This window comes from Oryctolagus cuniculus, chromosome 1, assembly GCF_964237555.1.
Source record: "Oryctolagus cuniculus chromosome 1, mOryCun1.1, whole genome shotgun sequence".
Classification (NCBI taxonomy): Eukaryota; Metazoa; Chordata; class Mammalia; order Lagomorpha; family Leporidae; genus Oryctolagus; species Oryctolagus cuniculus.
This window is the reverse complement of record NC_091432.1, coordinates 198,292,167-198,319,225: the sequence shown is the minus strand read 5'-3', so window position 1 is coordinate 198,319,225 and position 27,059 is coordinate 198,292,167. Positions and strand designations below refer to the sequence as shown.

At 45.6% G+C, this 27,059-nt stretch overlaps 1 protein-coding gene across 26 annotated transcripts in view; it reads right to left on the bottom strand.

Annotated features, from left to right (window-relative positions):
• UNC13B (unc-13 homolog B) overlaps window positions 1–27,059 on the bottom strand; it is a 261,972-nt gene that overhangs the window by 24,270 nt on the left and 210,643 nt on the right. For 24 of the 26 annotated variants that reach the window (XM_070053821.1, XM_070053890.1, XM_070053828.1 and 21 more), the window contains 6 exons: window positions 11,540–11,586; window positions 9,066–9,144; window positions 5,861–5,935; window positions 5,148–5,367; window positions 2,283–2,510; window positions 1,565–1,706 (listed from right to left, as the gene is read on the bottom strand). In XM_070053821.1, the coding sequence (XP_069909922.1) occupies window positions 1,565–1,706; window positions 2,283–2,510; window positions 5,148–5,367; window positions 5,861–5,935; window positions 9,066–9,144; window positions 11,540–11,586 (791 nt within the window). Of the gene's footprint in view, window positions 1–1,564; window positions 1,707–2,282; window positions 2,511–5,147; window positions 5,368–5,860; window positions 5,936–9,065; window positions 9,145–11,539; window positions 11,587–13,955; window positions 13,979–20,382; window positions 22,828–27,059 lie in introns of those variants that run through there. The other 2 variants (XM_070053869.1, XM_017339944.3) reach the window with 2 other exon arrangements.

Sequence of the window (27,059 nt, the reverse complement as noted above, 5' to 3'; positions counted from 1 at the left end):
AACTTCCCATCACCTATCTGTGCTTGGTGAACTTCTCCCATCCCCTTGCCATCCCTTTGGATTGCCACCTCCTCTATAGTATTTGCTCTGGAGAAGGGAGTTTTGCCCAGGCATCTCCTTCCTTCTCTCCTCTCCAAAAATTGCTTTCTGGGCCCTGTTACCTCACCCTAAAGTTATACTCAGAATTCGCTGCTCCTTTTCCTGTGTTCTCATAATATCTTTGCACATTCCATTAAAACAGTATAGTGTAACTACTGTTCTACTGCAAAAGAATAAACGATGAGATTCCTGAAGTCAAGGAATTATGTTATGTATGTGTCTTTTTTTTTTTTTTTTTTTTTTTTTTTTTTTTTTTTGACAGGCAGAGTGGACAGTGAGAGAGAGAGAACAGAGAAAAAGGTCTTCCTTTACCGTTGGTTCACCCTCCAATGGCCGCTGCGGCTGGCGTGCTGCAGCCGGCGCTGCGGCCAGCACACCACGCTGATCCGAAGGCAGGAGCCAGGTGCTTCTCCTGGTCTCCCATGGGGTGCAGGGCAAAGCACTTGGGCCATCCTCCACTGCACTCCCAGGCCACAGCAGAGAGCTGGACTGGAAGAGGAGCAACCGGGACAGAATCTGGCGCCCCCACTAGGACTAGAACCCGGTGTGCCAGCACCACAGGCGGAGGATTAGCCTAGTGAGCCGCGGCCCCGGCTTGTATGTGTCTTGTACATAACAGAAAGTTTGTAAATTATACTAAAAGTGGGAAAAAATGGCAATACAAACAGTTCACTTGAAATTAATCAGAGGAAGGAATCATTCAGATTTTTCAAAGAAATAAATGCTTCCCTCAGTAACTGTTGCCCCAGGACTGCAAATTAATTTTACTATACCCGATCCCTTTCTACATGAGCTCTCCAAAGAGCCGACAGAAGACCTGCAAACAGTCAGTCCACTTAGCTGCTTCAGGCCCAAAGTCCTGATCCTAGACTTTGGGGGAGTGGGAAACCATCTGTATTCTCCAGCTATTAGTCCACATCCTAGGATAAGTTCATCATTTTTCAATAATCAACCTTTACTATCACATGAAATGGTCTAAGAAAGTAAGATAATGGGAAAAGAAGTGGGAATGGAAACTGAGGCAGGAAGAAAGCTTCCCTTAAGGAAAATGGAAACTTCTGCAGATATCACATTCCCATCTCCACATCAGAATTACCAAGCTGTACAAGCACTCTTCCTTCACTTCCTAAAGCGCCTTTAATCCTTCCTAGGCAAGGTGGCAAGGCTGGGAGGGATAACTGGTTCTATCACTGATAAAATCTTCCCAGTGCTAGGGAAAGCAGTATGAGGTATTTTAGGGCCTTTAACACCTCTGTTAAGGTGGAACTTGGGTAAAGCACTCTGATATAATAGTTAGTGAGAAAAAAACGAGAAAATAGAAACAAAAACAAAAAACAGCTGTTGCCCAAATGAAGCATGTGAGAAATGGGATTTCTCCATTGCTCCTGCTCAACCTTAGGGCTCACGTGTAGAACAGCAGGGTGTGATGCTGCTCCCCCAAAATACACAAAACTCCATGACTTACAAATGGAACTTCTCCTCCCAAACAGGATTCAAGTTTCCAAAAATGGTCTTGGTACGCTTCTTGGTTTTGCCAACTTGCACAGTCACATAAGGGTCACTAGATCCTGTTTTATCCTTGGCTTGTAGGCCCTGGGCACACACCACTGCAACCCAAGCACATACAGGAAGCTTCAGAGTACATACATGTCAGAGGAAGTCAGGAGCCCTCCATAACACTACTCATGTGCTGTTCATCAGCTTCTCTCTGCTCCTCAATATCCACTTAGTCCCTGGTCTACAGTCTTTCCCTCAAAGTTTAGCCCAAAAACCCCACTTCCCCCACTTGGGCCCTAACTTACTACTTACCCCTGTACTAGCCCTTAGCATCTTTGATACATACACACTTTAGCCCCACCTACCTGGTTTGTAAACCACTGGTTAACTATTCCCTGTCTCCTGTCTGCCCACTTCCCTCAGCTCTACCTTTTATAATTACATATCAAACTGTTAATCAAGTCTATACTGTCAGGTTGCTACCAGCTCCTTGCACTAGGGTTCCTACTGTTTGCTGATATCAGTCTTGCCTCCCCCACAGCACCAGGGTCTAGTGAAGAGGAATAATGTGGCTCTCTCTCTTCCCCTTAGTCCTATCTTCTTTCTTAGAAGCATAAGGATGTCTCTTCCCTTGGTTCTTCCCCACTACCCAGGCCTTCCTATTCCTCAGACTTCAGCCTGCTTACCAGTGATGGTAATCTTGGCTGACCATTTGGAGGTGCCATCTAATACACTCTGTTTCACCGTTTTCATTTGCTGCACATGGGCAACTTTGCTCACTGAGAAGACATCCCGGATAACTTCAAAGATCTCTGGTTTGTTACGCTCTCGGATCTTCATGCGGTCTTTCATGGCCATGATAATATTTTGGGTCCGGTCCTCAGCTCCATGTTTAGAGCTCTTTTCTGCAGCCCCTAAAGGACGATCAGAGGCAGAATACAGGGTTAACCAACAAGCTACCTTCCAGACCACAGACAAGCTGAGAAATGGGGCCTGGAGAGGCTATGGGGCAGTGGGAGAAGTTTGGAGAGGCTGGAACAGCTCTTGAAAATTTAATCACTGAGAGACATACTCTCCAGTCAGTGGTGTTTAAAATACAACTCAAAGAGTAGCAAAATCTTGATAATTGTTATGGAGGTTAATTATACTCTTCTACTTGGATACATGTTGAGATTTTTCATCAACTCTTCAACTCTACCATCAAAATATCACCAATAGGTGTCTCAGTTTTCAGGGAGGGGGAGGGGAGGTAGTGGCCATTGCAACACCACCAATTTCTTTCTTTTTTCTTTCTTTCTTTCTTTTTTTTTTTTTTTTTTGACAGGCAGAGTGGACAGTGAGAGAGAGAGAGAGAGAGACAGAGAGAAAGGTATTCCTTTACCGTTGGTTCACCCTCCAATGGCCGCTGCGGCCAGCACGCAGTGCTGATCCGAAGCCAGGAGCCAGGTGCTTCTCCTGGTCTCCATGCCAGTGCAGGACCCAAGGAGTTAGGCCATCCTGCACTGCACTCCCAGGCCACAGCAGAGAGCTGGACTGGAAGAGGGGCAACCGGGACAGAATCTGGTGCCCCGACTGGGACTAGAACCCGGGGTTGCCAGCGCTGCAGGCGGAGGATTAGCCTATTGGGCCACGGTGCCAGCCAAACACCACCAATTTCAATCAACTGCAAAGCATGATACAAACTCCAGAATTTGTCATGGCACATGATTTACTTCTGCCTATAGCTCCAATGGCTTTTATCTCAGAAAACAACATGATATTCAATGAGAAAAGAATTGTCTTTGGTGTCAGAGAGACTTGGGATCAAATTCTGCCTCTGCTATTCCCAGTATGATAAACTACACTATGAGGAAATAACCGTGCCCAGCTCTTAGGGCTACAATATGCATTATTTCAGAAAGCAAAGGTGAAGCATCCAGCCCAGTGCCTGGTACTTAGCAGATACTCAGTCACTATTATGTTACAACTATCATTATTATCCTGGTATGACCAAAGGCCATCTTCCCCAGCCATGGCCTCAGCCACCTTATCTCAGGGGCTGGCAGGCTTTCCATGGATCACAGCAGAGCAGACCCCTCTGGTGGATTTCACCAACAAGGTTTCTTAGAGGAGCAGCTAAAGCCCCATATTTCCTTTAATGACCTTGCAGACTGAATCACATCTGTTTCTCTAAAGGTTTAGGCCTTTGTACTAAAAACTGAAGAAAAAATAAAGGCCAGTATCTGTACCCTAACCCTGGAAGCACTGGAAAGCACATTTTCGGACCACGCCCACAGAAGGGCATTTCATTCCACTCTGAGCATCAGAGAAGCCTTAGGCAGATGATATTCTCTGATGAGAGAAAAAACTATGTAGGCTTCATCCTACTTTTGCCATTTAGCACATCCCATGCAAGGTGTTACTTCCTTGACTGGGACCTTTGAAAGACCCTCGAGAAGGGCTGAGATATCCTGGCCACACAGCAGCACTTTTTCAGAAGGTTTCCAGCAAGCAGCAATACAGCTAGCCTGTTGCTAGCTCTCAGCAATTAAAGCAAGGGCCATCTGGCACACATGCTTGGCACCCCCTCATGATGGGTTTGGGCAACGTCATCACTGGCATTTGTCTTCAGACAATCTTCTCAGAGCCCATTTCTTCTTTTGACTCCATTCTACCTGTCTTTTCAGGTCCCCTGTAGCCATGCATTGGCACCAATCTAGGGCTCTTCACAGAAAATTTTAAGTGAACAACTCCTCAAGGCCTCTCCCTGGGCCATGTATCTCTCCCTGGGATAATGAAGTGCAATGGGTCTAAAGGAGACCTTTACCTCTCCTACCACAGTCCTTAAAGCTTTTGCTTCTATGGCTTGGCTCTGAGTGACACTGGGGAGACCTAATGGGCAGGAGAATACTTTACCCCACCCCCACACCTGCTCTTCCTGAAGTCCAGCCACAGTGAGTGCAAGAGCAGCAGGAAGGACCCAGGACCCTTGAGTACTACAACCTCCTCTGACAGCAACTTGTTTTTTCTGCTCCTACTTTCCCCACTCCATCATGGCAGCACAAGTCACATATTTAGCCAGGGCCTTGGGAATCTGGCACATGGTCCTACTGAACCTTTGTCCAATCCACTTGAAACTTCAATTCCTGGCACTGTTGATCTCAGGAGGCTCCTGTGTGAGCCTGGAATCTCATAGAAATCACCGTCCTCATGAGTTTTAGTCTCCCATTAAGCATGCTCTAGTCATTTGAGCAGTAAGGTCACTACAGTGTATATACTATTCAGGCTCAGTCTCTGGGATCAGTGAATCCTAGAAGAGATGCTAGCTCTACTAGAAGGCCACAGAAAGGTCAAAGAATTTTCTAAAGGTGCTCAAGAGAGTACTGTAAGACCTGCTACTTAGGAAGGCAAAAAAAAAATGCCCTTGATTCAGGACTCTACCAGCTCTGAGAAGGAAAAGGTTTGAGACTGTAGGAATGATGCTGCAGCTATCTCAGCTCTTTGCTGCAGACTATTCTGAGGACGCCCTGCTGCCCCTGCTTCCCCCACCCCCATCCCACAGGGACACTCACGCTGCAGGCAGTCGGCATTGAGCAAATCCTGGCACTTCTCATGGCACTTGACTCCACACTCGCTGCAGCGCATGCCCTGCCGGGCAATGCCCCAGAGCAGGCCTTCACACTCGTAGCAGTAGGTTGGGGTACTGGCCGACCAGACTTCAAAGTTGTGGGGTGTGGTGCAGGAGATGGGGTAGATTAAGGCCTGTAGGGTTTTCTTATACACATGGGATTTCTGAAAAACACATACCCCATTGCCATCTGAGACTTCAAGATTCTGCTGGGAGATGCCTGAACTGAAACCCTGTGGGACAATCAGAACCCTAATTTCTCCTCTGGTAGTAGAGAAGATGCTCTAGCCTGATCCCCATCATAGCTCAGCCTTGCAAAAAGAATTCCCCAATATAGTGTGCTCTAACTCATGTTTGGCTTGACCCTGGATCTGAGCCTGTCCCAGCATTTGCACATACTAGGAAACAGGGAGTAAGAGGCCCACCATAAAAGCCCAAGTTCAATGGTCACATCTTTCAACACGAGAGTTGGGTTTACTCTCTGGTCTGGACTACTGCCTCCCCTAGTGTGGGGAGAAAAACAAGACATGAGGCTAGTTATATGTCTCATCAATATGTGTGCCCAGTACTCTTGAATTCCTAGGCAGAATTCCAGGCTATAGAGACGGTCACCAATCCTGAGGTCAGGGGACTCATGAAGGCCCTTGTGTCACTTACCAGCTCTTCATCCTTGAGAGAGGTACGTGTAGCCATTGCAGAAGAAATCCCTGCCTTCCGGGACTGGAGCAGCGACTGTGAGACAAGAGCTGCTGTCAGCCCCAGCATACCCAGGGGCGGGCAGAGTCCTGGAGAGGGAGCCTCAAGGACCAAAGCCATCTGGCTGTAACTCATTACTTTCTGCTTTCACTGTCATTCACAGGGAATGCCCCTGGCAAAAACCCACGGCCCTCAGGGGACTGTTCTACCAGTGTCAGGACAGTACTTCCTTTAGGGTATCCAGCACCCAAAGAGCTTCCCTTTCCCTCACTCTTCTTGGGTGTCCTACCCCACAGAAATTCCTTATCTATAAAAAGACAAAGAAAAATTAAAAGTTTAGAAATTAGGGTAGGAAACAGGTAATTAAGAATAAGAGAGACATAGCTCTGTCAGTGTCACATTCAAGAACCATCACAGAGAACAGTGGTTCCATGCTAACCCCTACCCCTTGACACCTCCCAAGTCCACACAATTCCCAGGGGGCTGTAGAAGCCAGAAGGGCGCATGGCAGGTGGAAGGGGCAATGGATTCTCAGTTAACTTGAGCAAGTCTGAGAGCTGAGTCTGCCCTGCTAGCCACGCTCTCGTGTAGAGGGGTCTCACATACCTGCCAATGCCAAGCTTTAGGGGCAAGTCCCTGGAGAGGCACATGGTTTCCCTAAGATAGTACACACTGGACACAGAGAAGTCATATCATCTTAAGCAGCTGGGAGAGAGGGAACTGCAGTGATTTGGGATGTGGACTCTTGGGATGGGCAGGGGCTCTGGAGACACTCACCATAGCCTGCGCAGAGGAAAGCAGAGAAAGGAACAACATGATGTTAAAGGCCCCTAAGGGCATGAAAACTTGCAGAGGAGACAGAGAAGTTCTTCCCTAGACTCCAAAGTAGGGAACATGTCCCAGCCCTCTTTGCTTCTGACCATCAAAAACTGTCTTCAACCCAGGCAGCTGGCCAGGCCCCAGTGCCCAGAGCTCCTAATCTAAGGAGGGTTACGCCATAAAGTGAAAGACAGGCAAAGGTAAAAGACAGATTAAGGAAAACAAAAAAAATAACCAGACACTTGCTGATGGTAAGGAGAGAACACAGGATGAGAAAAAAAGAAGGAAGAAAAGGAAGAAGAAAAAGAAGAAAAAGATGTGTGATAACAAAGGAAGAAAAGAAAAAACAGATGACATTGGAATTTATCTTCAGCTAGATGAAGAGCTAGTAGAAGAGGTTATTGGAAAGGAGGAAAAAGAGACAGAAGATACACAGATGGTAGGAATTAACGAGGAAAGGAAAACAGAAGATGAAGAGAAAACTGCACGTGATACTTCCATTCAGCCAACTAATGGAGGAGAAACAGGTGGGAAAAAAACAGCAGAGGTTGGGGGAGAAGAAAAAGGAGCGACTAGGAAAACCAGAATGGGAAAAAATAGAATAGGAGCAGAAGACTGCTGTAAATAAAAGGGTTGAGTCTTACTGAACCCATATACCTTCTACATCTGGTCTTAGAGCTCTGAGACTCTGGGAGAGCCTGGATCTCACTCTATACCCTGCCCCTCCCCAGGGCCACAGAAAATTCCTTGAGCTGATGCTGCTTCAGAGGTATGAGTCTCTGAATGGGAGCTTCTGGTCATCCTGGAGCTCCTGAGGTCAGCTTTCATTTCCAAGCCTGTTTCAATTCAATTTCACAAATTTTTATAATTGCTTTTCAGTGCCAGCCACTAAGTTAAAGAGATAGTTAAAAATAGGATGAGAAACCTTTTTGCTGCCAAGGGCCATTTGGATATTTATAACATCACTCGTGGCCTATACAAAATCATTAACTTAAAAATTACTCTGATATGAAAAGCCCATGAGAGTGTTTCAGGCATGGAAAGCCAAGACACTCTGGCAAAAAGATCTCTGTGAGTGAGATCCCAGTGGAAAGAACAGGTCTTCAAAGAGGGAGGTGCCTTTCTCTGAAGGGAGGAGAGAACCTCCACTTTGACTATGACCTTGTCTAAACAAGATAAGAGTCGGAGAACTCAAGGGGCTTCCATAGCCTTGGAAACTCATGACTGGTGCATAGGGAGATTACTGATGCCATAAACAGGAGTGTCAGTTTGTAAAGTCAACAACAGGAGTCACTGTGCACTTACTCCTCATGTAGGATCTCTGTCCTTAATGTGCTGTACACTGAGGCTTAATGCTATAACGAGTACTCAAACAGTATATTTCACTTTGTGTTTCTATGGGGGTGAAAACGATTGAAATCTTTACTTAATGTACACTAAACTGATCTTCTGTAAAAAAAAAAAAAAAAGAAATTATCAATTCCCAACTTGACTCTCACTGGGATTAAACATGACAATAGGTCTGATCTGATTTCATCATCATTTAAAAAAAATCATCTATTATTTATCACTTTATGTTTCTGTGTGGGAACAAACTGTTGAAATCCTTACTTAAGGTATACTAAGCTGATCTTCTGTATACTAAGATAATCGAAAATGAATCCTGATGTGAATGGAAGGGGAGAGGGAGTGGGAAAGGGGAGGGTGGTGGGTGGGAGGGACGGTATGGGGGGGAAAGCCATTGTAACCCATGAGTCGTACTTTGGAAATTTATATTCATTAAATAAAAGATAAAAAAAAAATTACTCTGATATAGAGTTACTGAATTTTGAGTCCCGCCTGCAGTTGCCTTGGCAGGGCCAGACCAAATGATCACAGGGGCCTTCTGCAGCCCATGGGCCAGACATTCCCTTCCCTGATAGAAAGTCTATGTTTTGGGAGGAGACTTGCCCTTGACTTCCAAGAAGGGGACAAGGTCCAGTAATGCTCATCTCACACCAAGCTCAATGATCTAGGTCAAAGGTTAGAGGTCACCAAAGAACATTTTAGAAACACCTAGAGGAGCTACATACCTGGAAGAAGACACTAGAACCCAGCTCTGAGGGACAAAACCACAAATGTTCTAGATAGGAACTTGATCTAATGAAGAACACAGGCCTCTGACTAGGGAGTAAGGTAGAACAAGGTCTCACTGAAGCCATTACCGTGTTACAGTAAGGCTTCAGAATGATCATCAGACCAGTGCGGGTCACTATATGGACCACTTTCACTTTTGACAGCTTGCTAAGGCCCAATGTGGGGATACCCTAAGGCTAATGCCTAAGCCTACACAAGAGTCTTCACTCACCAGATCACTGACAAGTGGCAGTGGCTTCTTTCTGCGTAGATCTGGCATGCTGTCGATGCCATAGAGCCCTCCAGCTGGCCTGAGGAGAGAAGAAAATATATCAGAACCTTCAGCCATGCCGAGTGATTGACACATTCAGTGTTCCATTCTCCCAGCTTTCTTTCTCCTCAGAGGAGATGAACTGACTTCAACCATGTGCCTCTGAGGAGGGGAAGGAAGGCAGAAAATAAAGAAAATAAACTCATGGGATAGTAAGCAATGGAATCTACCTCAGGATGCTTCTTAGAGTCTCCTAAGGTTTTATGCCAATGACTGAGAGCTCTTTCATCCCTCAGTGACAGTATGAGGCCCTTCTCTTTATCTGAAGGTGCCTGTGCTCTGTAAGTCAAGGTGGGAATTGTTGGTCAAAGGGGCTCTTCCCCATACTCGGGCCAGGACTACACTCCCCATTGGTAAGTTTTGCCTGGCCTGTGTGAAGACAGAGTCCACAGGAATGGCTCTACAGGAAGAGCCTGCTGCCTAAATGAGCAAGACTGCCAAACAATGACATGTAGAAAGAAGCCTTCTCCATCCATCAGTAAGAGAGTCACCAATTCTGTCCAGATCTCCTGAGGAAAAAGGGTCTCCATGGAGAGGAGAGTTCCTGCAATCAAGTGGAAGCAGGGGAAGTGGAAGGGGAGACTTCCAAAAGAACAGTGGAGGCAGTGGGGGAATCCTTTAGGAAAGAAACAACAAAAGAATACAAAGAGGCTGGTCTAGCTCTAGGGACACATCAACAGGAACAAGGGGAAAAATTGCAGATGGAGCAACTGGAGATTTTAAAATGTTATACGTGTTTCTATACTTATTAATTTTGTTGTTCTTTGCCTGATCTTCCACAATGATCTGCAGTAAAACAGAGGATGTCCAAAAAAGACTTCCATGTAGATGAGCTGCATTTTAGCTCCAATTCTACTAACTCACTACATGTCCTCAGTCAAAATTTCTTCCTCTTTGGGGCTTAATGCCACTGCTATAATGTGAGGTGGACAGACTACAAAATCTCTCTGGCCTTTTGGATGATAAAATCCTGAGCCTTTTAAAAAGAACTCATGTACTTGGTTTTAATGAGAGTAATGAGGTAGGCAGAGTAGCTGGGGCTGTATACCACAGCTGGTCTAGAGAGAACTCTGGAAGAGTAAATAGGTTCTTACAACTATATGGCAAAGAATGGAACCATAAATTGGTTCAAGGCCAGGAGTTGGAAAAGGCAACTGGTCATTCCAATTTCCATTAAACTGGCTCTCTGAGCAGAGGACGCTTTATTTTTAATGAGACTACCAGGCCTAAGGAAGTTGTGTATTGTGACAACTCCCAAGGACTAAGATGACAGAAAGGACAGAAGTTAGCAGTGAATTATTCAGAAACTTCTGCGTGGCTCCGTTTAAAAATAGTTCTGATATGTCATGGGCATGTATATATTTTATAATTATTAGAGGAAAAAAACTAAAGCTCACTGAACGAAACCAGTGCCACAAATTTGTAGTTAATTCTAAAAACTACACTATGCATCTCTTAAAACAATGTTATTTGCAACATAAATGATCATTTCTAAAAGAAAGCACCTTAACTCTTTTTCTCTCTCAAGAACAGACAATAGGGGCTGTGGTGCAGTAGGTTAATCCTCTGCCTGTGGCGCCGGCAACCCATATGGGTGCCAGTTCTAGTCCAGGCTGCTTCTCTTCCGATCCAGCTCTCCCCTGTGGCCTGGGAAAGCAGTAGAAGATGGCCTAAGTGCTTGGGCCCCTGCACCCATGCGGAAGACCAGGAAACAGCACCTGGCTCTTGGCTTCAGATCAGCGCAGCTCTGGCTGATGCGGCCATTTTGGGAGTGAACCAATAGACAGAAGACCTTCCTCTCTGCTTCTCCCTCTATCTGTAATTTTACCTCTCAAAAAATAAAAATAAAAAAAGAACAGGCAATAGTTGAACAGCTTAAACCGACTCTCGGTACAATCACATGGGTCTGAAACTCCAAGACAGAAAGCACAAACAGAACATGCAGAACTCGGAGAGGGATGCCACCTGCATCTTGATGAAGCGCAGAAAGGAATGCATAGGTGACTCACAACACCTGAAACAGAACCAGCTCCGCCACCGATGGAATGGAAAGAAATATTTCCAAATGTAGATAACTTTTCTAATTTCCTCATTCTTCTACCTAATGACCATGTTACCAACATGATACAATGGATCAGAAATTAGAAAAGAGGATGGAGGAGCCTTAGCGCTCCCTCTCCTGCTCTATAGGAACTACTCTGTCCACAGAGTTCTCCTCTCTGCCCAGAGAACCAACCAACCACCTGACAATGGAACCTCCCCCTTCTCTAGGATCTAGCATATGGAGCTATTTCCACCACTTTCCAGGGGGGGAAACTAAAATCAGTGAGAGAGGTTGGAGAAAACCCATAGGAATCTTGCGATGAATCACTTACCCTTCTGGGAGCCACTGAGGCACAGAGGGGTCACCATCATCTGGAATCTTTAAGAAGAGATAGAAGAAGGTTAGATCATGGGAACGATGGGATTCTGTCTGGTGGCTGGGCAGTAAGCAGTAAAGGAGGAAGCCCAGAGCGATGTATGTCACATTCACTGTATGGTGACATAGCCAGCTGGAAGTCTATGCCAATGCCCTGATCAGCCACAGCAACAACTGGGTTGCTCTATTTGTCTCCCTTCTGCCCAGTGAGGAGAAAGGACAGGTCAAGCTCACAGAGGTCCCAGTGTGAAGGGTCACCGGCAGTGAGAGAGCTGTCAAAACTCATACTCCTCTCATATGAGCCACTGGTATAGAGAGCAATAAGCCAAGCCCAAGAGAAGGGACTCCTTAGGTTTCGAGACTTCACTAAAGCGAAACAACTTCAGACAGAGTCTGGTCTTCTTCTGGCAATATGCCTAAACTCTCCAGGCTGCCTCGGAGCCAGACCTGATGGTTCTGGATTCCCACCTCATCTTGTGGTTTGACTTAGCTTGGGCTCCCCGAGCCTCTGACTTATCAATACTGAGTACACATGTATGAGCATGCTGATGCTGAGTCCACTCTCTACATTTGACAATTTCTATTAGAGTCCAGGGCAGATTAGATTTCTGGATTATAATTCTGGTGAATTTTATAGGCTCTAGATTTAAAGTTGAAAATTGAGGCACCAAATAATTCAAGGAAGAAACAGTTTTAAAAATGCTTCTTAAAGGCTTAGAAATGAACAAAACAAAAACAAACTAAAACCAAACCATAAACCAAAAAGCAAACTCTTCAAGCCACATGCAGGCAAGAGAGTTCCAAAGCTGCCAGAGCTCTCCAGGGAACTGCTGAGAAGCACAAGACATCCCAGCTAATGGCTCTGGAGCTTCCTGTTCCTCCTGTTTCCCTCCAATCACAACAACTTCCTGGCCTCCTGTCTTGGGAGAGGTTGTGGACAAGCTATAGGTGGGAGAAGTTATAGATAGAATTGGGCAAGATGGAACAGAGTGAGGGGAGCTAGGACAGGGCTAAAGGGTGACAGAAAAATAGGCAAAGATTACTCTGGAACAACAACAAAGTCAGATGACCTTAGAATTTTAAGACCCTTCTTCAAGGTTGTCTATGTTGTAAATCAAGCCTTATCTGCCTACTGCCCGCAGCCCCTATCCAATTCATCTGCCTTCTACCCTGGTTTTGTGGGTGAGATGATATTGGTAACAGGAAGGCCAGGCCCAAAAGGCAGCTAGAAGTTGCTGAAGCAAAAGTCTATGGGTACAAAAGAAACAATAGTAGGTGAGAAATAATGAAAAAAACTGAAAGTCTCCAGAGGTTGCTTGTGAGGAGGGAAGGGAGTGGGCACAGGGGAGAGTCCATCCCCAAGTCCCTGTATCCTGTCAACCAGAACTTATCTTCCTTTTGGAAATTGCCATTGAACCGAGCAGATTCTTATTTCCTGTCCAGAATTAGATATTTGCTAGAAGCAGCCACCGGACTTCAGGAAGCAAAGTCACAAAAAATTCTTTGGGAGCCAGGCTCAGATCATGCACATTTCCTGTGCTCAGAGGGGACAACAGGGCTGCGAAAGCACAGCGCATGCACACACAGCACATCAAGAGAGGGCAGTGGAGTGGGAGGAGGTCTAGATAAAGCACCCACAGCAGGAATATTCATAGACACAGTTGTGCCTAAGGGAAACAAGGTGAGCACAGACCCTGGGCCTGTGGTTTCAGTACAGGTGCACAGACTCATTTGGGCAAGATTCACAGTGTTCACTAGAGCCTGAGTCACAGGCAAAACAAACTCACTGAACTCAAGAGCCAGTACGTACAGGCACAGAGAACTAGTATACTGTGCATTTGTATGGGTCGGGAGAACCACACAACAGCTCAAGGGAAGCCTGTGCTCACAGAGAGGCCAGGGAGCCTGTTCAAAAGCACAAAGCACATTCACACTTAGGGCCTCAGGCAAGAGGCACAAAATGCCTGTGGCAACTCCTGCTCTCAAACACAAAGTACGCTTGCATGCTGGGCTCAGCTAGGGTTTACAGCATATGTCAGAATTTGCAGCAACAGGTCAAAATGGACACTCAACTGCACAGAATAGAAGAGAAAAGCAATCAGTATCTGGGGGAGCCACATGGAACAAAAGTGGAAGCACATACATGCTACGCTGAATGTGCTGGCACACGCATTCCCACGCTGTGCTCCAGGAATGTCTTCAGGAGCACACACAAGCATGGAACATGCACACAACTGCTTTCCAGAAAAACAGACTATCTGCATGAGCCAAAGCTCAGAGGCACAGATCATGCACACATATACACTCAGAGTGCTTAGAAGGAAGAGTGGAGAGCAGACAACACGAAGGGCCCAAAGGGCCAGAGGCACAACCTGAAGGGCTCCTCGCTTTCCTTCTGCAAGGAGAGAAAGAGCAGAAAAGAAGGGCAGAAAGGTTAGTAGATTCAGTCCTATAGCAGGGAAGGAACCCAAAGGGAATGTTGGCTAAATCCCCATGGAGAGGGCAAGGTTCTCTGGACACCTAGGCAGTCACAGGATAAAGTCTGCCTGGGGCTTCTGGTCATGCTTTCCCCCTTTTCAAAATGGCCTGTATACAGGGTCAGGGCTGTCAGGCCCACAACACCAGCTTTGTTAGCAAGGACTAGTCCAACTGGCTGAACACAGCAACTTCCTTCCACAGAAGCCACATCAGTTTACTAAGGATCTAGGACTAAGATCTAAAATTCCAAGACCTAGTGGCAGAACCCTTTCCATTTTGCAAGAAGATTTGGCCATGAATTTGCCCTGTGAGCTCTAGCCTGTTTTCCCAGTCCCGAAATTGATTTAGGCCAGTTATGGGCCTGTAGTTAAAGCCAGGACCAGAATGCTGAATGGTTACAGACCTTGGGGCATCAACTGGCTGCTCCTTAACAGAAGTCACAGTTATCTGGATGCTAAAACCATTGATGCAATCCCAAACTTGATTATTAAACCCACAACAAGACTCCAAACTGACACTTACAGAAGTACCCAAGCAAGCCACAACATAAGAATACAGTCGAGATTATCACTCCTTTCCCATCTGTCAGACTATACTGCCTTCTAGTAACACATGGATAGGCCCACAGGCACATCTATCTGCACCTGCTTACTCTCCTCCACCTCCTTTTCCCACACTTTTTAAGACTACAAGTAGAAGGGAGAATCCAAGGAACTAATTCACAAGTTCCCAACTTTTCAGGCTGTTTCTTATGACCCAATGGATCACCTGTTCTGACAAAAGAATGACTTGAGGACTAGGAATCCTCCTGCTGCTCCAGGTGGGTGGCAGAAATAAGACACTTCAGAAACGGGGACATAGCTCATCTACATCCTGTCTGCACCAGAACACTCTGTTCCCTTTGAATAAGAAAATTAAGCAAGGAAAACGTTAACTGACCCTGTGACTCAAACTGGAAATGTCTGTCTCTTCCTCCTCCACTATTTTAAATACTTCTACACATCCTGTCAAAGTTATTTTGATCATGTCCTTTTGTTCTCCCTAGATTTTCCCATAATGCCTAAAGAACAAAACTCTTACAGCCAACAAGGCCATCAAAGCTGTCCGTGATCTGACCCCAATCTCAGATTTCTCCTCTCCCATTCTCCTTTTCTGAGCCCAAATACAATTCCTACAGTCTAAATGCCTTGTTTCTCAAAGAGGTTACATACTTAAAATTCCAAAGATTTACTTACTCATTCTTCCCATCAGCCTGAAATAGAAACTCACACCTCCTTCCAAAGGGTAAAATCCCATTCCTTCCCTGAAGCACAGCTCTGGGAAGCTTTCCCTGATGCCTATCCAAGCAAGAGTTAAGCCCTCTTAGTGATTCTAAATTCTGTTCATTTCTGTTAGTGGTATTTCCTACATTATGCCTTGACAAATCCTACCACTGTACAAATAGGAACCACAGCAAACAGATGCAGGTTTTTAATCAACTGGGCCCTAAGCACCAAGAAACTTGATAAGTCTCTTCCATTTCACTGCTAAGCTCCTCCCTCTCCCACTTCTCAAAATAACTACATTTAAACTTCAGGTGCTGCCTGTGATACTGGCATCCCATATGGGAGCCAGTTCCAGTCCCAGCTGCTTCACTTCTGATCTAGCTCCCTGCCAATGTGCCTGTGAAAGCAGTGAATGATGGTCCACCTTGGGCCCCTGCCATCCACGTGGATGAGCCAGATGGAGCTCCTGGCCCCTGGCTTCAGCCCAGCTCAGCCCCACCCATTGCAGTTATTTGGGGAGCGAATCAGTGGTTGGAGGATCTCTTTCTCTCTCCCCCTCCACCTCCCTAGCTCTCTGTAACTCTACTTTTCAAATAAACAAATAAATCTCTAAACTTCAGGTCCCTACTTTGCCCCAAGACATTAACAACTAACTATTGCATATCACTTAGATATCCTGCATTTACTACAAAGCCAAAATGTCCAAACACTAAACATGTCTACCACCCCTAAACTCCTTCTCCTCCCTGTATCACAGACCCCTTTCAGCCCCAGACACCAGATTTCTTCCTTTTCTACCCTATCTCTGTCCAGTCAATGACCTAGCCCAATATATTCCATATATGCTAAATCTCTAATTATCTCTGGCATCAATTCCTGCCTCTCCATTCCCAACTTCCACTGCCCTTATCCAGAACCTCATGGTTTATTATCTGGACCATAACAAGAGACTCCAAGCTGCCTTTTCTGCCTCTAGACTTGCTCCTCTCCAATTCATTCTCCAAATTTTTAAATTTCAAACTCCTGATCACATGTTGTTTAACTGTATCAATGGTGCCCCATTCCTTATTACAGCACTTCAGGTACTTTAACATTTGTACTTGTCCTACTAGTCTTACTTTTCTCCCACTCCTTTCATGTGCTCATATCCAAGGCTGACAATATGCCCAGTAAAACAATCTTAACTCTACTGTGCTCTCAAGTCAAAAAACTTATTTGAGCTTGCATTCCCTTATCTGTAAAAAAAAAAAAGTGGGCAAAAAGAGTTACCTCCCAGGGTTACTGTGAGGATTCAACTGTTCCAACAAATACTTGGTAAGAACTTGTAGCCTATGCCAAAGTTCTTGGTACTGCTACTCTTGGTGCTGGTGATACACCAGCAAATAAAGCAAACGCCCTGATCCTGAGCAACTTTTATTCTAGTAGGAGGAGCAGACAAAAAGCAACAATGATAAAAAGGATGATAATAGCTAACACTAACTGCACACTCATTATATAACTGACATTTTATTTAGTGAGTTCATTTACTTCTCACAACTCTTCTGAGTAAACACTATTATTATTTCTACTTTTTTGTCTATTAAAGTGAAGATCAGAAATGTTAAGAAATTCGTTTATAGTCACAGCAAACAGCAAAGCCAAAATTCAAAACAGGAATTCTGATTCCAGGGTCTGTTTTCCACAAGAAATAAATATACATCATGTGATGGGAGCTCTGCTGAAAAACTCAAATAAGGGGAAAATATAACATCCCAATGACAGTGTTAAGAGTTGCGAGTGAAACTTTACAAAAGGCTGTCAGAGTCTCACTGATAAAATGACATCTAAACAGAAACCTGAAGAAAGTGAGCAAAGAAAACATTGAGAGTTCTAGAAAAAGGTATTTCAGGTAGAACATACAAATGTAAAACCTGAGGTGAGGGCATAATTGGTGTGAAGCAGCAGCAAGTTTGCAAAAAGCACCACTTCAAATGCGGTTCAACAGGCCCTTATAAGAGTTCTGGTTTTCAGGCCGGCGCTGCGGCTCACTAGGCTAATCCTCCACCTAGCGGCGCCGGCACACCGGGTTCTAGTCCCGGTCGGGGCGCCGGATTCTGTCCCGGTTGCCCCTCTTCCAGGCCAGCTCTCTGCTGTGGCCAGGGAGTGCAGTGGAGGATGGCCCAGGTGCTTGGGCCCTGCACCCCATGGGAGACCAGGAAAAGCACCTGGCTCCTGGCTCCTGCCATCGGATCAGCGCGGTGCGCCGGCCACATCGCGCTGGCCGCGGCGGCCATTGGAGGGTGAACCAACGGCAAAGGAAGACCTTTCTTTCTGTCTCTCTCTCTCTCACTGTCCACTCTGCCTGTCAAAAAAAAAAATAAAAAAAAAAAAATAAATAAAAAATAAAAAAAAAAAAGAGTTCTGGTTTTCATTCAGAGTGATATTAATAAACTCACTAGAAGGTTTTGAGCAGAGAAGGGGTATGATCTGAGTCATGCCTTGTAAGGACTGCCCTGACTGCTGGCGAGAACAGACTGTAGAGGAGCAATGGTAGAAGCAGCAAGACCACCTAGATGACTGCAGAACAGCAAAGAAAGCTGATTTCTCAAGTGCTCTGTTGTGGCAGCAGCTGCTGGGACAGGAAGCAGCTCACCAGGACACAGTGACTGTTGTGGTGGAGTCTACAAAAGGAGTGTGCTGCTGAGAGGCTGACCTGTGTGCTTACCCTGCTCTCAGAGCAGCAGTCAGGCCTGGACTCAGCACTGAAGAACCACAAAGGGAAGCGGCCTCCACCCACCCTCTAACGCAGCCCCTGCAGCCCTCAGGCCGTACCGCCTGGTTCTCTTCCCTGCTGCTCTGTATCATCACTGCTTCTGCCATCCCCTGCTCACTGCAGGTACCACAAGGTCCTGCACTGTCTAGCACTCCTCCAACCAGGGTTTAAGGAGTTTGTAAGGAAGTACTGCTGTGATATTTGTGGTTTCTACTGCCGTAGCTGAAATAACTTCTAAAGGTCTGGGAGATAGCAGTGGGGAGGTGACAGGTTGCAACATCAAGGAGAGAGACTTCCCTTACAGCAGAGGAATTACGGAAAGCTTCCTAGAAGAACTGATGCTTGGGCTGTGTGTTGAAGAATGAATAGATTTTGCTGGGGTGAAATGGTGAACACAGCACCTTAGGTTAGAACTAAGCAAGCATAAATGAATATGGTAAGAACAGAAAGATTAAAGCAAATTTCTAAGACATAAATTTCCTTTTAGAGGCATATGATAGGACGATGGGAGAGAAACTTGGAAATGTAAACTGGAGACCAACTGGAGTAACCATGAGTGGCAAGTGAAGAAATCCAGACTTTCTCTTATAAGGAGTAGTGCCAGAGCTATTTGGAAGAATAGTATGATTTACATTTTTGGATTTTAAAAGGTAACTTTATGACTTGGTATTACATTAATATGATGCAAATTCTAAAAATGTATAAGAGGATATACATAGAAAAATATCCCCCCTATCCAATTAATATTTACCTAATACCTCTCCCCATGGGCAACCATATGTAGTCATGGGCCTCATAGTGATGTTTCAATCAACAGCACACTTTATATACAACTGTATAGACCACATAGCCTAGGTGTATAGTAGGCCACACCATCTAGGTTTGGGTAAGTAAATACATTATACAATGTTTGAAAAATGATAAAATCGCCCAATAATGCATTTCCCAGAACACAGTCCCACCATTAAGCGACGATGGCTGTCTCAGAGTCCCATGTATCTTTCCTTAGCCTACATATCCTGCAAGCAGACACTCTGGGCGTACTCTTCTCTTCCCCTCCTTATACAAATCAAAGTATCTTATGCAGACTGTTATGCCTGTTTGCTTTTTCACTTGTCAATATATTTTAGGTATATTTCCATTTTAGTACAGAGCTACTTTATTCTCTTTATAGCTACATGGTGCTGTATTCCATTGTTTGGATGTACCAATAATTGACTACTAAAAACCATGTTTCAAAAATAGCCTCATACATATGTCACTTCCCCATGTGAAAATGTATCTGCAGTAAACATTCCTGGGAATGGTGCTGAGAGCTCAAAGGGCATACATATGAGTAACTGATAAATTTTATCAATTGGTTTCCTTAGAGGTTATATCAATTTACATTCTCATCCTACCAGCAATGTATGAATGCCTGTTCCCTCACACCTTTGCCAACACAATATGCTTCAAGATTTTAATTTTGCCTTAGGAAGATTAATCAGGTTATATGCATAAGAGGACAACCCCATTTACATTTAAAACTGGATGAATACAGCATATGCTCTTTGGATAAATTTAATTTTGTTTGGGAGACGTAATTTTAAAGTTACATATCTCCCTAGTGCCTAGAAAAATGTTCTCTCATTTTTATTGTCCAAAACATTCCATTCTCTAGTTCTCAGGTAAGTGGTCCTTTGCTGGAGGAAATATGACCTGTGGAGGGCAGAATCAGACGTTCAGGCAAGGTCAGGATCACGTATAAGGACACTCTTACATCCAAACCAAGGTTCTACGTCAGCAAGTCCAGGACTAGGAAGATGACACAGGTCAGAGTGGGGGAATTTCCACAGCTGCCTATAGGTGGAGAAGCCCCATCAGTTGCTGTGGATATGGCAGTTTCGTCTCAAGAAACCCACAGAGAACCATCTTAAAATGCATGGAACTTTTTCTCAGCCCTTTCCATGCCTGCCAGCAAATGTGCCTCACCCTCACGTCTGCCTTCGCACTCCCACACCTACTTCATACCTAAAAGTCCTGTGGCTATAAACTACTTCTGCCCAGATGTCCCTCCCACTTTCAAAAGGTACTTTCCACAGCTCCCCCCAGTAAATAGGACGCTCCTCTAAGGACAGGAATTTCTTTCCTGTTACTCCAATTCCCACAGGATTAGCTTAAGGTCTGAGCTGGACTAATTTAGGCTGATTCAGGCTGTGGACCTTCCCCATCACCTTGTGAAACTTGTCACCACACCAGGTCTCATGCTGGCCAGAGGGAGGCCATAGACAGCCAGCCAGGACCCCATTAACAGAGGCAGAATACCTGAGGGCACGTCTTCTACTGAGAGATGATTTGCCTTCTGTACTAGCTCGTGCAAAAGTTTTTTTTGCCTTAGCCTTTTCTCTCTTAGGACATTTTTAAAATTGTTGATGCATTTGTTGAGGTAAATAGTCTCAGTACACACTTGCTCTAGGCTTAATCTGCTTTGCTTGGGGGATTCTGGCCCAGGACAAGTCTCGCTTCCCAGACATGGAGCCATAGCAAAACTTGGCAATGAATATGCAAGAAGGGAGTTATTAGAAGCAAGAGAGAAGCTGCTGGGATCCTTAGGAGTTTGGTCTTCCTGTGTGGAGGTGCCCAGCCCACCAGAGACCACACTGAGCAAGCTCTCACTCCCCTGACTTCCAGGGCTCTCCACAGAGCAATCCTGGGCACCCCCTAAACTCACTGTCCCAAGAAGTCGATCACTGTTCTCTGACTGGGAACCACTCTCGTTGCTCTCCAAGTCCTCAGGACTGAGGGACCCACTGTTCTCCAGCTTTTGAAACACCCCCTGCAGAGCCGAACGAAAATGGTGAATTGCTCGTCCCAGTTTGCTTGTGTAAAACTTGATTTCCACATCCTCATCCTCCTGTGAGCCACCCAGAACACAAGAAGCCTTGTCAAAGACATCCGTAAGGATCCGAGCCGCACATTCCTCCTCTTCATTCAGGTCAATATGAACCATGTCACCAAAAGCCTCAGGCCCCATGACAATCTCCTCCATCATGCTGCTGCAGCTCAGAGCGGCAAACTTTCTGGACTTGTCTGCCATGAGGTCCTCCAGCTGCTTGGAGCTCAGAATATCAAGCCCAGCTTCGCAGCCCAGGAGCCTGTCCTCTGCATTTGTTCTTTCTGTCTTCAGCACCCCAGACGGTGACAGGCAACTACTGGCCTCCTCTTTAGTGCTGCAGTCATTTTCTGGTTTTGCTACTTTACATGCTTCAAGTTCTTCGTTGCCCTGTTTGAGAAACTGGGGTTTCCCAGAATCCTCTTCTTTTAACACTAGGGAAGCTTCCTCAAATTGATGGCAGGTGGACAGAGGAACTGCTTTCTCCCTCAGTTCACCAGAGTTGCCACTGATAATTTGAGATGGTCCCCATCTTCCTTTTCCTTCAGCTCCTGGTTTAGACGTATCCCTCTGCTTTGCTAGACTGTTGTTCTTGAGTAGGAAGGAATGGCCTCGCTGCTCAGGAAACTGGTGTTCTCCGTGTTGATTCTGAGCTTTCATTTGAGAGGATCCTGTCAGGGGTCCTCTGTCCCCTGTTTCCACTTGAAGGACTGGTTTATCCTGGTTTGAAGAACTCCAACTAGGATCCTGAAGCTGTTGTTGCCAAAATGACATAGACTTCTTTTGGGAATTCTTAGGGCCCTGCAGCCAACTTGGTTCTTCTTTGGTGGCAATCCGGACCCCTACATTCTGCAAGAGGATGGACTGCTGCAAGAGGAAATCCTTGTGCTCTAGATGGGCAAGCTTCACAACAGTGGGTCTGGGGGCAGGGGATCTGCCTGTCCTGTAGGCCTCTTGGACAAACCTGTTGCACTGTATGCCATTAAAACAGAGATGCTTGGTTAGGAAGCTATCCACCAGTTCCATGGTATTTTCCCCATCCTGCTCAGGAAGTCCATACAGATACAGAATGGCTTCCTCACTGGGTCTGTCTACACAGGGTTTCTGAGCCTTTTCCCCCTCGCACACCTTGGCGAGGGAGCTGTTGCCCCCATGCAAACCTTCTATTTCACTCATGACAGAGTCTACACAGGTAGAGACTTCATCCACTGAGCCCCGGACTTGGCTCAAGTGTTGTCGCAGCTCAGCAATCTCAGTCTGGAGACGGCTGATGCCTTGCAGCTCTCTGATGATGTATTCTACTACATCCCCCAAAGGCTCTCGCTGTTCATGGCCATAGCCTTGGCAGAGGCCTCTGGACAAAAGGGGCTTGGTTTGGTTCTTCTCTGAGGGCTCTTCATAGCTTGCGGTAATGCTAGCAGGTGAGAGGTCCTGAGAACCAGGCCCTGAAGTAGAGGCAGTGGAGCCCAGAGGAAGCTGGCTGTTGGCCTGCTGCCCAAAGCTGCAAAGTTGGGCCAGGTCCCTACCTCTGTCTCCGCCAATGGCTGAGGCTGCTGACCCACAGCAAGGGGGCGGACAGTTGTCCTCCAGGAAGGATCCAGCTGGGCCTGAGGCCTTGTTCTTATTGCCATACGTAGTCTCTGCCTTAGCCTTGTCTGGGGAAACTCTGGAGGAGGGTCCCAAAGTGACCATGATTTCTTCTTCGGACTCTTGCAACAACCGCTTCATTTTCTCCCTCACAGTTTGAGGAATTCTCTGCTTCTTCCTCTTACTCCTGGTCAGGATGCTTAATAGAGATTGCCTTGAAAGGTGTAAGCCTGTCCTCTCTTTTCAGCCTATTTCTAGCAATTACTGCTGACTGATGTCTTGCGTGTAACCCACAGTGCTGCCTGGAATGACCTTGTGTGTGGTGTCCAAACCTGGCACATTCCCCTGGATCCTGGCTTGATTCTTATCCCGTAGCTAGTGGAAAAGGAAAATAGTACACTCAGGTCAGAAAGCAGGATTTTAATCCGAATCAGCTGTCTCACAAGGAGAAGAATATTACCTCTAGAACTGTAGGAATCAACACTGAATTGCCTTCCAACCCTGGCCTTAAAGGATAGGCAGTCAGTTCTCTTACTTTGGTATCCCATTATAACACTGATGATCGAGTCTTTAGTGCTCTGGGTGAGCTACTGGGAGGTAAATAGGGCAAGGCCAGTGAATGATTCCTTATTTGAATCTTCACAAAATTCAGCACTAGGGTGTAGCTCAGGAATGAACAAACAGATGCTTAACCACCAAAGCTGAAACTGCACACACAGTGAAAGACGAGACATGGAATGTTCCTTCCACTCTGTTGTTCCAGTGAAGGCTGAGCTCACACACTGTATGCAGCAGTGCTTGCCCTTTGTTTAGGACGGCCATCTTTCACTTGGGAAGGAGGATCATGGCAAATACTTTAAATTTGGAGAAAAAAGTACTTTTACCTAATTCCACCAGTTCCATGGTATTTTCCCCATACTGGATACAGTATGGGCACAGTCACTACCCATAACTTAGGTGGCATTTAGACTGTGTGGATCTAGAGAGGCAGGCAGGCAAAGGCACACATATGATAGACACACATATGATAGACCCATAACTGGGGACGGAAGAGCCTGCTGATGCTGTGCTCCACTTGTAACTCCCTAAGGATTCTGTGCAGCCTAATCAATACCCAGATGCAGCTTTCCTGGGCCACGGAGGGTCCTTTAGAGTACCACTTTAAGTGACGGCCCAGCACATTATCCACTGCTCCAATAACAGAGGGTTGTTCCAACCCTTTGGTTAGCCTGGAGAGAACAATGCATAGCTCATCTAAGTAATTAAAGAAGGCTCCAGGGTGCTCTGTTATTATCCAAGAAAGTGAAAACAGACCTACCTCCATATCCTAAGCTATTGGTGACTATACAACAGACATAGAGATAATCATCGTCATCATTATATGGAGTGGGCTTCCATTCCTTTTTTAACTAAGAACGTGCCAAGTACAGGGAAAGAGCAGAGTGGCAAGGACAGAGGAGAAAGCAGCGACCCAGGAGATACTCTTTGGTTCTGCTAGGTCACTCTGGGAGGGTAAAGATAGGTTGGTGGGAGACGCGCTGAGCTTTCAAGTTATTTTACCAGAGATGGTTTCCCCATGTTTTATACTTGCTGTAAACTTCTAAGTCTTCTAAACTCTTGCCTCCTTTCATTTTCCTAGTGCTCAAGTTAATCCTAAGAGGAGGAAACGTCTTAAAGAATGCAAGCTGACTGCTGTCACAGCAACTCATTTTCAAGAAAAGCACCATCTACAGCTATAGACTGTGGGCCTAAAATTTAGAAACATTGTACTCGTCTAGACTAGCCGCATAAAAAAGACAAGTCATAGGACTTGGGATAAAGAGGAAGCTGATTCCTTTAGCTAGAAGTAACTAGGTCAAGAACCAACAGTCAGAAACTAGTCAACTTCCCATTACATATCTTCCCCTCTTCTTTCCAGCTCATCTGAGAACTCTACCTATCCTGCAAGGCAGTAGAGAGACCAATTTATCCATTATTGCTTTACCCACCTCAAATCTCAAGTGACCAGGTCGGTCTCAGTTTAGCTGTTGTGGGTGTTTTATGTGCACAGTCTGAATTCCTAGGTCTTGTGCTTAGTGGCCAGCTGTCTGTGCAAACATTCTATTTTAGGATTAGCTGAAATTCTTCCTTATCTCCTTCCACAACTAGAAAATATGTATTTCCTATGACACTCCTTTCTTTCTCCCCAACTGTGCAGGGACTGGTTGTCTCTGATTTGGTGCTGGCACACAGTGTTAGTCCTGAACAATGTCCCTGGCCCTACAAGGGATGAGCTACCAACTAGCCTTTTAAGTCTGTCTCAAAGGAGAAAGACTGTTACTAAACCAAGACAAAAGCTCTGTGTGAAACTACATGAGGTACTGAGCAAGCGCTACGGGACCTAGAATCAGGAGACTTAAGTTTGGGGCCTGCTTCATTGACGTCCTTGGTCTACATACTTGACCTCTCTGTGCATTCGTTTCCTCATCTAAAAAGTGGGCAAGACATTCCAGAGATGTTATAAAGGTAAAATGAGAGATTGATACTTAGTAAACTGTAAAACACTGCAATGCTGTTATTAACCTGACATGGTAAATCCTTCTGTCAACAAAGCAGGGAGACCAGTATCGAAGCCATGCAACCAATCATCTAAATGGTATCATCTGAGTGAACCATGACTCCACTCCACCTGAGACTATTACTATTCCCAGTCCTTCTAATGGTCTGCAGCAGTGCCTGGAATCCCACTAGGCAGATTAACATCCTTTGAGTTAGTCCTGTTTTCTTCTTTCCCCTTAAATTTTATGCATGTATATATGTTGTATTTATAGAAACAGGGAGGGAGGAAGAGAGAGAGAGAGGAATATCTTACATCCACTGGTTAACTCCCCAAACGCTCACAACAACCAAGCCAAAGCTGGGAGGCAGGAACCCAGTCTGGGTCTCCCATGTGAGTGCCAGGGAACCAGGTATTTAGGCCATCACCTGCTGCCTCCCAGAGTGTGCATTAGCAGGAGGCTGGATCACTGCATCAGAAGTGAAGCCAGAAGTTGAACCCAGATACAGTTTTCTTTTTAAGGTAGAAAAGGAAGCAGCAAAGAATTCAGGTCCCAGCACTTCTCTCAGGCAACCTAACAACAGGAGGAAGGGGCAAATGGTGATAGAGGCAAGTTTTTTCTTCCTGATGCTGGTGAGACATAGAATTCAAGGCCAGGTCTTCAAGGCCAACTGCACTTTGGTCCAAATAAGGCAGTTAGGAACAAAGATGAAGCTGACTTTCCTGTTACTGCTTCAAAGCAGGCCAGGCTAACCTGAGTCTATCTGTGTGTGCCCCTCAGATCAACACTCCAGATACACTTGGCCTAACCTCTGGACAGCGTCACCAATGTCTGCTCCCAGACTACCATGACTACCACACTGGCTGGCCAGCCACACAGGAGGCAAATAGGTTCAGAGCTTTTTCCTGTGGCCTTCTGAAGGACTGAAGGCAGACATGTTTGCTCCCCTTTGTTCCTGACAAATAGGAAATTTCCAATTAGAGCTACCATAGCAACTTCTCCCAGCCCCAGACAAAGACGCTTGCTTCCATGTTAAACAAATAAAAAGATCCTTCTAAACCTTCTGAGTTGGCAGTCACTGCCCCTGGATGAACTCTGAATTTAAGAATCATCTCCTGGGGATAGTTTCCCTAAAGGCAACAAACATACTCAGCCATCCAGGTCTTTAGGTTTGAAACAGGGGACAGAGCTCAATGTGATGCCTAAAGGATCAAATAGTCACTGTGCTCAGAGTTCAATAGGCTATCAGCAGCCAGAATGGGCAGAAAGGGCAATCCTCAGGGCCAGGAGGCCCAATTCACCGCCTTCCCCAGCTTCTTTTTGCTACTACTGTCTACAGTAATGTAATGATGGGGCTAAACTGTGAGGACCATTTGATCTCCAAGTCAATTCAAATGAATGAATGTGCCAAGCACTAAGCTATGTGCTGGCAATGTATGAATAAGCATAGTCCCTCCTCTCTAATATATTAAGGTTTAGAGATGGAAATAGACATATAGACAGTTATAATATAAAGTGATTCGTATTATCACAGAGGTTGTAATAAAAAGTAAGCATTTCATTCCAGGAGTGAAGAGTGGGAAGTGAATGAGAGGCTCATCAAAACCAAGACAAGTAAGGCTGCAGAGAAGTAATATGTGAGCTGAGATGAGAGGAGTCCATCCAGCTCAAACCTAGCCCTCCAGAATCCTATAAGGTATTCAGTGCCATCACTCTGCCTTGATTCTGGCCTAGCCACTCTGGTCAACTCTGCAAATTTCATTCTCAGAAATGATCACACCTTTCTGTGCTCTTTTTCTAAGGAATGCCTAAGGCTGGGAAAAATAAGGCGGGCCTTTCAAGGGTTATCTGTGTTCAAAAAGGGAACATCAAAACAAAATGAATTAATCAAAGATTAAAGCTGTAATGCTGGAAAGCTGAGAATTACAGCAGGGAGTAGACCCCTTAAATCATATCACACCAATACCAGCCTACCAGCCTCACAC